We start from the raw sequence: 11449 nt of genomic DNA, 5'->3' as shown, positions 1-11449 counted from the left end.
TTGGGCAGAGCTGGCACCATGGGCGGAGCTAGTGTTGTGGGCGTGGCTGTCTGGGCAAGACAACATTGGGCAGAGCTGGCACCGTGGGCGGAGCTAGTGGTGTGGGCGTGGGCTGGCGCGGTATTGGCAGAGCTAATCTTACAACATAAGGGAGATGAGGCAGCGGTGCAGACTGACTAACTTCCAAAACAGAAGCACCGGGACCCCAACCAGAGCCTCTCGGACCTTTCCCTGGACCGGGCCAGCCAGAGCTACAGGCTGGCATTACTAAGGTCACAAGTGGGGCTCGCTACCCCCTGCTACGGCAGGGTGTTCTCCTCGCTTCGTCCGGACCCGTGTGGCAGGCACACTGTCCCCCTGCGCTCACTCGCCATCACTGTCAGTGGCCCTGGCTCCTGCCCGGCAGGAGTTCCTACAGCCTGGGAATGGAAGGAGTTCCCAGGGCTCAGCTCCCAGCCTCCCATGACCGGAGGACAGCTGGGCTCTGGGATCCACAGGTCATTGTATTTGGGAGGGAGCCCGGGATGATGACCTGGTACCACAGAGCAGGTCAGCAAGCCCCTAATCCAGAGATCCAGTAATTAAGGTAATGGCAGAGGAGAAGAAACACTATAACCAATCCAGTAGCGTTCCTCTTGCCGGGTTTTACCTATTCCAGTTACGTGTCAGCAATCATAGCCCCAAAATATTAAACTACGAAATGCAAAATTGAAGGGATAAGTGATTTCAGTTTAAATCGTGTGCTGTGCTGAGCAGTGTGAGGAAATTTGTCTGGAATGGAGTTGTCACTTCGTTCAGTGTTTCCTTGGGTGCTGTCTTGCTCATTTGATCAACTGTCATGGTATCCCAGTACCTGGGCTCAAGTAGCTTTTCTTTTACTGGCTAATGGCCCCAAAATGCAAGAGGAGGGATGCTGTTCAAAACAAGGCATTTCCTGTTTGCCAAGAGAAGTCGGAGAGTGTTCCTGCAATCTCAGCTTCTCAGGAGGCGGAGGTGGGAGAACCTTGGTTAGAGACTGGCCTGGACAAAAGTGAGTCCCTCCCTATCTAAAAGATGAACTAAGCCTGGCGCAGGTGGCTCATGCCTATAATCCCAGCTACTCAGGAGGCTGAGATCTGAGGATCATGGTTCAAAGCCAGCCTAGGCAGGAAAGTCCGTGAGACTCTTATCTCCAATAAACCACTAGAAAACCAGAAGTGGCACTGTGGCTCAAGCGGTAGAGCGCTTGCCTTGGGCTGAAGAACACAGGGACAGCGCCCAAGCCCAGAGTTCAAGCCTCATGTGGGACCAAAAGAAAAAAGAAAGAAAAATGAACTAAAATCAGCCAGGTACCCGTGGCTCATGCATGTAATCCTAGCTACTGAGGAAGCTGAGATCAGAGGTTCACAGTTCAAAGCCAACCTGAGAGGAAAGTTGGTAAGGCACTTTTTGCCGATTAAAGACCAAAAAGTCAGGAGTGGGGCTGTGGCTCAAGTGGTAGAACAGTGCTAACCTTTAGCTTAAGAATCTCAGGGACAACACCTGGGCCCTGAGTTCATCAAATCACTAAATGTTGAAAAGGCTCTTTCTCCAATCATCTCAAATAAATGAAGTGGCCATGAGACTGATCATCCGAGCGTTAAATAACAAAACTCCCCAAGAAGACTGTGATCATCTACTTGTCCTCAGCTCATGCCAGGGAGCTGGCACGCGGGAGTGAGCAGGGACGGCTCTGTGGCAGGACTAGATGGAGGAAAGCGGCACCCCACCGCACCACCAGGCACCCCCCCAGGAGGGCCACAGCGGGAGCAAAGGCACTGGGGCTGGACATCACTTCCCTCTTGGGGGAGGGGAGCGAACACACAGAATTTGGCAGGAGGGGAGTTTGTGGATGGATTCCTTGAAAGGGGGAGCTGCTATGCGGCCAGACTGTGACCCCAACGCGTGGGACAGCCCTCTGGGTGGCTGCCATTGGTCAGTCCACAGAAACTTCTTTGAGTCTGTTGTGCACACTCCCAGCGCCCCTCCGCCTGGCCCATGGTGAGTGTTGTTTTTGGCAGTTTGGTTCTGGCAGTCTGTGAACAGATCCCCTGGTAGGGAAGGGTAGAGAGGCCGCCCCCCGCCCCCCCCCCCGCCCCCCGTGGCCCACACACAGGTGGCCGGCGTGACGCAGGCAGCCAACTTTACTTCCCAGACTTGTGCATCCTGGGAGTCTGCAAGGTGGGGCTGCATGGCCGGCCTATCACAAGTGAGTCTTTGTGGGCCCTGGCGTTATGGAAAACACGGCCAAAATATTTCCCCTGGCCCTTTATGAGGTGCAGCTTGGCCCATTCAAGCTGGGGGAAATGAAGTGTCACAGGGTTTGGGCCGGTGGAGTTTTGAGGAGGTTTGAACTGAAACTGAAACCACACAACTTTTTTTTTTTTTTTAAAGAGAATTCTTTATACTCCCTCCTCTCCCCAACCCCCCACAGACCTGTCTGCCAAAGTAGGGGAGGGGAGGGCAGTTCATCTCAGTTCTAGAAAGAGACAGGGACACCATAAACCAGTGGCAGGTGTGGAGTCCAGAGACAGAGGCCTGAGCCCGGCCAGCCTGCCCGTGGGATGGATCGTGTCACACACACAGAGACAGAGATCCTGGAGACTCCAGCACCGCGTGGCGGAACAAGCTGTATTCCCCAAAGGCCCTGGAGAAAGGGGTAGATGGCAGCCTTCCAGAAAGAACGGCCTCAAGGCTGAGAGGGTTCCCAAAGGGTTTCACAGCCCAGACGCAGGGCAGAGAGGAGACGTAGCCACTGAAGTTGGAAGGAGACGGCATGCTAATCCAGCAGCGAATTTAGTGGGCAGCCATACACATGGCTGTGCCCCTCCCCTTTTTTCCCCCTCTCACTCCCCAGGGCCTGTAGCTGGATCTGCTTCCTTTCTGCCTGTAGTAATCACGGCTAGATAGTTACATGACATTATGCCAAACATTTCCCCCCAGTGACCCACACACAGTCATTCCGCTGAGCAGGGAGGGTTACAGCGCTTCTATCGTTATTTATGGCCGGTGTTTATTGAACACTTACTAGAGCTGAAGATAAAGCAATGGTTTCTCCTTTCCAGTGATTTCTCCTCCACACAGAGTGGTCCTCAGTCCGCTGTCACAGAGGGGCCATTTGGGCTCCGGAAGGAGAAGGGACTACATGCAGTTAATAACTGGCAGTGTTGGACGTTTTTTAGCCAGGCCTATCCGGCTGACGGTCTGGACTCATGGGTGGGGTTGGAAGTCATGGAATTGGCAAAAGATTGGTAATTGGCATGTAACCCTCTAGCCACTATATTACATTCAGTGGTTTGCCTTTGAAGTGATCATCAAATGGACGATCCTGGTTTTATACGCTAATGATCGTTTGCAATGAATCACCTATTTTCGTTAAGAGTGAATTCATTGCTGCCTGTGGCAACTCTCTGTCACCACCTGGTGGCATAGTGTTGGCATAACAGGGATGTAATACACCAGGGCAAAGGCTTGGGCCTCCATGGCAGCTAGCAAGGGGCAAAGTCTTTCTTACTTAGGTCACAGAGCCAGCTAAAACAGCAGAGCCTCGGCAGGACACGATGGCGGATGCCTGCAATCCCAGCTACTCGGCATGCGTTGAGATTCAAGGCCAACCTAGGCAGAAATAAATGAACATTAAAAAGTGAAAGCCAGGGCTGGGAAGGTGGCTCAGTGGTAGAGCGCTTGCCTTGCATGCATGAGGCCCTGGGTTCGATTCCTCAGCATCACCTAAACAGAACAAGCCAGAAGTGGCGCTGTGGCTCAAGCGGTAGAGCACTAGCCTTGAGCTGAAGAGCTGAGGGACAGCGCCCAGGCCCAGAGTTCAGGCCCCACGACCGACAAAAAAACAAGCGAAAGCCTATTTTATAGAATAGGCTTAGCATGGTGTAGCGCTACGTCTGTATTCCCAGGAATGCAGAAGGCAAAGATAGGAGGATCATGGTTTGAGGCCAACCCAAGTTGCAAAAGGAAAAAGAAAAAAAAAAGACATGGAACTCTTAATTAAAAACCAACTGTAGAGGGCTAGGCACTGGTGGCTCATGCCTGTAATAAGAGCTACTCAGGAGGCTGAGATCTGAGGATCGTGGTTCAAAGCCAGCCTGGGCAGAAAAGGCCATGAGACTTTCTCTCTCTCTTTTTTATTTTTGTCGGTCATGGGACTTGAACTCTGGGCCTGAGCACTGTCCCTCAGCTCTTCAGCTCAAGGCTAGCGCTCTTCCACTTGAGCTACAGCGCCACTTCCATTTTTCTGGTGATTTGTTGGAGATAAGAGTTTCATGGACTTTCTTGCCCGGGCTGGCTTTGAACTGCGATCCTCAGATCTCAGCCTCCTGAGTAGCTAGGATTCCAGGCATGAGGGAACAGCACTCAGCGGCCATGAGACTTTTTCTTTTCTTTTTCTTTTTTTTGGGGTCCAGTTGTGGGGTCTGAACTCTGGGCCTGGGTGCTGAAGAATTGAACCCAGGGCCTCATGCATGCAAGGCAAGCACTCTACCACTGAGCCAACTTCCCAGGCCCGAGACTTTTTCTTATATGCAGTCAACCAACAAAAAGCTGAAAGTAGAGCTGTGGCTCACATGGTAGAGCACTAGCCTTGAGCTGAAGAGTTCCAGGACAGTGCCCAGGCCCTGAGTTCAAGTCCCAAGACCAACATCCTAAAAAAATAAAGCAAAAAAGAGTTGGGGGTATGGCTCAAGTGGTAGAGCGCCGGCCTAACAACAGCGAGAAGACCCTGAGTTGGAAACCCAGTACTGAAAAGAGAAAATCCCTCAAAGACCCTCTCCTTGACAGCCCCTTCCCAGGCTTCCCAGGGACAGGGCAGAGACAGGAGGAGACACGCTGCCTTGCCCCACACGGTGCGCAGAATCCGCTAAATCCATTAGCCACGCTGGGAGAGCGCGGCAGCCTCAGTGTGCCTGGCGGTTTCCCAACGGGACACCCTTCCTCACTGCACTCCGCTCGTGCTAAAAAATCAACTCCTGTAGCATTCAAATGAGGCCGAAGGGGGCCACGGTGGGGAGAGCAGAGACACGGGGAGGAGCCCAGGGGAATCTTCTGGAATAGACACACACTGAGCTCAGAGACGCAGAGATGGGGTGGTGGGCCTCGCCGGGTTCTGGGCGTGCTCTCCTGGAATCAGAAATGCAGGCCGGCCTCGAGCGAGGTGAAGGAGTTGGTGGCGAGCTTCTGCCTTCTTGCCTAGGGGTCAGGAGGCCCCAGAGAAGGGGCGAAGCAGACCACGGGGGTCACCCCGCTATTCAGGAACCAAGCCAGGATCTGAACTCAAGTCTCTGCCTCTTCCATCCACTCTGTATCGCAGGTCCCTCCCCTCCCCGTCTTCCCCCTTCTTCTTCCTCCTCTAACCCCTCCTTTCCTGGGCCCCAGCATCCGGGTCCTAGTGAGTGGTCACTATGGGAACCGGGGTCTTCCATCAAAGCGTAGCCTTCCAGGTATTTTATTTGGAGCCCCAATTAAGCAAGGCCAGCTGGCAGATTGGGTGGGGGAAAGGAAGCGGGGAGGGCGGCGTGGGGAAAGTGTGTTTTATGGCCCCTGAGAGAGTGCTGGGGCTATTTATAGCTCCCTAATCGCTGTTGCTAAATGAGTCTTAATGCAAGTCCTGAGCAGGCGCACATTTTCCTTACGGATGAGCATCTTGCTGGGCCTCCCTCCTCCCTCTTACCTCCCCTGGGCGGGGGCAGGGCCTCCTGTGTGCTGGACAGCTGCCCTGCAGGCTACCTGGTCCTTCACCCCGCCTCCAGACGTTCACCTGCAGGCCTTGGCAGACCGGCCATTGGGAATATGGGTCCTGCAGTTATTCTGCCTAGAACTGGAGTTCTGCCCTCCACCCTTCACCACCTTCTCCCCTGCCCTGCCACCAAAGCCAGACCATGAGCAATACCTATGTAAACACCCATTTCTTCTACCCATCAGTATCTCAGGGGTAAACACAGCCTCCCTCACTAAAACAGCAGGGTTAGCTGTGTGCAGTGGTCCATGCCTGAAATCTCGGTGAGTCAGGAGGCCAAGGCAGGAGGATCTAGGAGGATCTTGGGTTCAAGGCCAGTCTGGGCTACCTAACGTGTTCCAGGCCTGCCTGGGCTGCACAACCGAGACCTTGTCTCAACAACTGAACAAACAGTCGGGCGCGGGTGGCTCACGCCTGTCATCCCAGCTGCTCAGGAGGCTGAGATCTGAGGATCGCGGTTCAAAGCCAGCCCGGGCAGGAACGTCTGTGAGACTCTTGTCTCCAATAAACCACCAGGAAACCAGAAGTGGTGCTGTGGCTCAAGTGGTAAAGAACTAGCCTTGAGCTAAAGAGCTGAGGGACAGCGCCCAGGCCCAGAGTTCAAACCCCACAACCGACCAAAAAAAGAAAAAAAGAGCAAACAAACAGTAAATAAAGAAACGATAATAAAGCAGTGAGTTAGCCATCACCCCATATCTGACAGAGAAAGAAAGGTCAGAGCGATGGAGGCACAGACACCCACAGACAGGCGTTGTCTCTGCGATGCGGGTCTCTGTCACGCCTGTTCTGCCACCGAGACGAGTTGCATCCGTCAGGACCGGCCAGGTCTTGCCGCAGTAACACACAAAGCCACCGCTCACTGACTTCAAACAACAAAATGTTTGGTTTGTCCTGTATGAGGTGCTCATCGAGGTCCTCATTTCAGGTCCAGGAGAGGAAGAGCTGGCCCTAATGGTCAGCTGTGGGAAAAAAAAGAAAGCAACGCTCATCCTAGCTCCTTAAAGTTCCCAGCTGGCCAGCTGGAAGGGTGGCAGTCCCCTCTCTGGTGTGCCAAGTCTGGTGGCCACACCTAAATCCAGGTAAGCAGCTGGCTGGAGGCCCGAGGCTAGACCATGGGAGCCCAGGCTGTCTACAGAAGCAGAGTCTCAGAAGAGACATGAACTCGCTCAGAACCCTGGATCCAAAGGGACCAGGCAGGGATTTGAACTCTCAGTTGTTGGCTGGCGTTCTTAGATCAGACTTCTGGTTGGGCAATCCCATCTCTGATGATTCACCAGCCATGGGTCAGCTTTGCTGACCACTGAGCCATAATTGGGTAGCCATGAAATGAAGACACTAAGTAGGACCAACTCCTTTGGCAGAGATGCAACCTGAAGGGACTTAATCGTAGTTCAGTAAGCACCCAGCTTCAGCCGGCTGGGCGCTGTCCCTCAGCTCTACAGCTCAAGGTGAGTGCTCTACCACTTGAGCCACAGCACCACTTCCAGTTTTCTGGTGGCTCATTGGAGATAGGAGTTTCATGGACTTTCTTGCCCAGGCTGACTTTGAACCGTGAGCCACAAATCTCAGCCTCCTGAGCAGCTGGGATGACAGGCGTGAGCCACCGGCACCCAGCTTACTGAATCTTTTGAGTGAAGGAAGGAGGGAGCTAGGGAATAAAACCATGCAAGGATTAAGCATACTCACTAGTTTTGCTGAACTAAAGGAAAACAAGCTCTCTACCATCTCCTCTGGGCCCACTTCTGAGCTCATACTTGGAAAGGTCCAAAATACACAATCAGTGCATTGGCAGGAGTGAGCCCAGGGCTAACTCCCAGGGTCTTCCCAGCGGGGTGGTGTGTGTTGGTCCTTGGCATCCAGCTGAGGAACAGGACAGCGGTGCCAGTTGTCCACGTGGCTGCCAGGTACTTGCCCCAGCTGACCGTTTTCTTTTTTTTTCTTTTTCATTTTGGTCCAAGACTGGGACTCAAACTCAGTACTTGATGCTTTTTGCTCATCGGCTAGTGCCTAATCAACTGAGCTATGCCTCCAGCTCCTCTACTTACTTTTCTGTGTTCTTTCTTTCTTTCTTTCTTTCTTTCTTTCTTTCTTTCTTTCTTTCTTTCTTTCTTTCTTTCTTTCTTTCTTTCTCTCTCTCTCTCCCTCCCCCCCCCTCTCCTCCTTCCTTCCTTCAAGTTGTGGGGCTTGAGTTCAAGGCCTGGGTGCTGTCCCTGATCTCTTTGGATCAAGGCTAGCACTCTACCACTTTGAGCCACAGCACCACTTCCAGTTTTTTTTTTTTTGGTGGTTCATTGGAGATCAAGAGTCTCACAGACTTTCCTTCCCTGGGCTGGCTTTGAACCATGATCCTGAGATCTCAGTCTCCTGAGTAGCTAGGATGACAGGCGTGAGCCGCCTACTCCTGGCTCCTTTTTTCTTTGGTTTTGATGCTGGGACTGGGACTTGAACCCAGGGCCCTACATCCTCACTTGGCTTTTTCACTGGAGATTGGCATTCTTACCACTTTGAGCCACACCTCCATTTCTGGCTTTTTGTTGGTTAATCTGAGATACGAGTCTCACAGACATTCCTTCCCTGGGCTTCGAACCTCAATCCTCAGATCTCAGCCTCCTGAGTAGCTAGGATGACAGGCGTGAGCCACGGGCTCCCGGCTAAGATGGCAGTGTTTTAAGGACTATCCCGAGCAGGGTTCCATGGTGCTCAAGGCTCCCCTGGAGTTCTTTGCACATCTTCAGAGAGATGCCAAGCGGACTCCTCGGTCCTCCTGCATCGATGGCGATGGCATTTGCATCCTTCCCTTCGGCGTTCTCCCCCGCTCCTCTTCCCACCCCCCCTGCCTACCCCCATCCTTGGTGACACCCTCTGTGTAAGTGAAGTAACTAGAGCTCTCTCACTCCTGGGGAAAAAATGGGGGCCCCACCTGGGCTCTGGGGACGCTCGCTGACCAGGTCATGTGACCCTGTCCTTGTCACAGCCTTTGGCTGGGGAAGCACTAAAGCCCAGGCAAATTCCAGATGCTTTCTAGATAGGAGCCCGGGCCTCTTGGCGGGCCGAGATCCTGTTCACATCTAGTTCTGTATTGTCAGACGCAGCAGCGTGGCATCGTACACGCCTGTCCATTTGGCGTAAACGATGACGTGGACCGGCAGCTGACCGGCAGAGCGGGAGGAGATATAGGTCAGAGAGGTGATGCCAGATTTCATCCTGACAGTACCCAGGACTGAACCCAAGGCCTCACGCTTGCTACGTACAGACTATACCGCTTGGGTCACACCTCCAGTTCTTCCGTTGGTTGAGTGTTCTCACTCCCTAGACCACAGCCTCCAGTGCAGGATCTTCCTGCCTACTCTTCCTGAGAAGCTGGGAGCATAGACACACGCAATCGCACCCGGCCATGCCGTCCTCCTTTCTTTTCCTGAAAACCAACAGCGTGCAGGGCAGATCTACCAAGTTCAGAATTCCACGCTGTCATCAGACACACGGGTCTGAAATTACCACAGAGGAATTTTTACCTTGTGACTTTGAATGGTTGATCTTTTTTTTCAAACTATGAGCTGAGGAATGAGGAGAGGGTGGTGCGTCATGTCTTGGCCAGTCCTGTCTGCTGGGTGGGATGAGACCAGAGGCCCAGGGAAACAGCTGGAGACACCAGATCGCCGTGCCAAGACCCCCACCCTCTTCTTTCTCAGACAGGACCATGGTGAGCTAAATCTCTCCGCTCCCCTTCCCCACTTTATATTCATTTGTTTATTTCTGTGTCAGTCCTGGGGCTTGAATGCAAAGCCTATTCGCTGTCCCTAAGCTTTTGTGCTCTAGGCCAGCCCTCTACCACTTGAACCACAGCTCTGCTTCTGGTTTTTGAGTGGTTCATTGGAGATAAGAGTCCCTCGGGCTTTCCTACCTGGGCTGACTTTGAACTTAGATCCTCAGATCTCAGCCTGCTGAGTAGCTAGGGTGACAGGTGTGAGAACCTGGCTAAGTCCCCCTATTTTAAGGATGGCAGCCGAGACCCTGGAAGCCCCGGGGCTCTGCCGGTCCATGCAGGGGCTTGGAGATGCAGAAGAAGGAGGATGAAGTGGAGAGCCCCCGCAGGGTTCCCTTGTGCTGTTTTTAGCATCGATCTAGACATGAAGCTTTGGCTCCACCAATTCTTCATCCAGATGACATTGTTGTCAATTAGGATGGTGTGCTGAGAGATCTTTTTAGAAGCACAGTAAGCAAATCTGAACCTTTTTTTTTGGTCGGTCCTGGGGCTTGGGCTCAGGGCCTGGGCGCTGTCCCTGAGCTTTCTCCACTCAAGGCTAGCGCTCTTCCACTTTGATCCACAGCTCCACTTCTGGCTTTTTGGTGGTTAACCAGAGACAAAACAGTCTCACGGACTTTCCTGCCCGGGGCTAGCTTCGACCTGCAAATTCTCAGATCTCAGCTTCCTCCTACGTAGCTAGGATGACGGGCATGAGCTACCATCGCACCCATGTGGGAACATGGTTTGAGGCTGACTTGCAGAGAGAAGTGGAGAGGGGTTCTGTTTACGTGGCGGACGCACCGGAATGCCTGTGTGGCACAGAGCTTTCAGGAGGGCTTTCTTTGCCCTGGTTACCACAGCCCACCAGGCCCAGGAGCCCCTAACACTCACTTCCCCTCTCTCTACAGCCGAACCCCTCCCTCTCATGGACCTGTGCCGGAGAGCCATCCGCTTGGCCCTGGGCCGCCATCGCCTGCAGGACATCAGCGCCCTGCCCCTGCCCGAGGCCCTCAAGAACTACCTGCAGTACCAGTGACCAGTGCTCAGGGCGGTGGGCAGCCTGCGGGGCTGGGGTGCCTCACAGCCCCCACCGCGTGGACCCCAGGGCCCGGGACGCCCGATGCCCCCAGGATACCTGCAGGCCTGGGCAGGAACTTTCTGATAGCCGCCCCACCCCCTCTGCCAAGTACGGACTGCCCAGAAAACAGCCTAACAGGCCCGCGCTTCCCGAAGGGCCTGGAGTGTTCCTGCTGCGGGGGTCGTGGGGTGGGGGGAATCCTGTACCTGGAGCCGGCCCAGCCTCCTGGACCTAAGAGAAACCCCACAGGAAACTGTGACATGGCCTCTTCCCACCCAGGAAAAGTGACCAGGACAGCAGACCGCCCTGACCGGGAGGAGCTGGGGCCACTTCAAGATCACCCCCAGACAGTGGACAGAAGGGCTTTGGGGCCGCCTTTGACTCTGAACATTTGAACCTCTTTGAACGGTGTCTTCTTTATCCCCCATCTCTACCCGGCCATTGGCAGAACCCTGTGATCACCCCCATTCTCCTCCATCCAGGAAAGGGGGGTCTGACTCACGAAGGGCACAGTGTACCCCTTGCTTCTGATCATTTTAAGTAGCATTGGAATCTTCAAAAATATTTTTAAAAATTAAAAAAAGGAGCCAGGTGCTGGTGGCTCACGCCTGTCATCCAAACTACTCGAGAGGCTGAGATCTGAGGATCACAGTTCAAAGCCAGCCTGGGGCAGGAAAGTCCCTGAGACTCTTATCTCCATTGAACCACCAGAAAACTGGAAGTGGTGCTGTGGCTCAAGTGGTAGAGCGCTCGCCTTGAGCTGAAGAGCTGAGGGACAGTGCCCAGGCCCAGAGTTCAAGACCCATGACCGACCAAAAAAAAAAAAAAAAAAAAAGAGTGTAGTGAGGACAGTCCTGAGTCC

At 53.6% G+C, this 11449-nt stretch overlaps 1 protein-coding gene across 1 annotated transcript in view; it reads left to right on the top strand.

Moving 5' to 3' along the window:
* Positions 1-10545, top strand: part of Spsb4 (splA/ryanodine receptor domain and SOCS box containing 4) — a 28196-nt gene extending 17651 nt beyond the window's left edge. The window contains exon 4 of the mRNA XM_013029892.1: positions 10418-10545. Coding sequence (XP_012885346.1) covers positions 10418-10545 — 128 coding nt within the window. The remainder of the gene's footprint in view (positions 1-10417) is intronic.
* Positions 10546-11449: the final 904 nt, after the last annotated feature.

Source organism: Dipodomys ordii, unplaced genomic scaffold (assembly GCF_000151885.1).
Source record: "Dipodomys ordii isolate 6190 unplaced genomic scaffold, Dord_2.0 Scaffold124, whole genome shotgun sequence".
Classification (NCBI taxonomy): Eukaryota; Metazoa; Chordata; class Mammalia; order Rodentia; family Heteromyidae; genus Dipodomys; species Dipodomys ordii.
The sequence above is the reverse complement of the archived record's forward strand: the minus strand, read 5'-3'. Positions and strand labels throughout refer to the sequence as shown.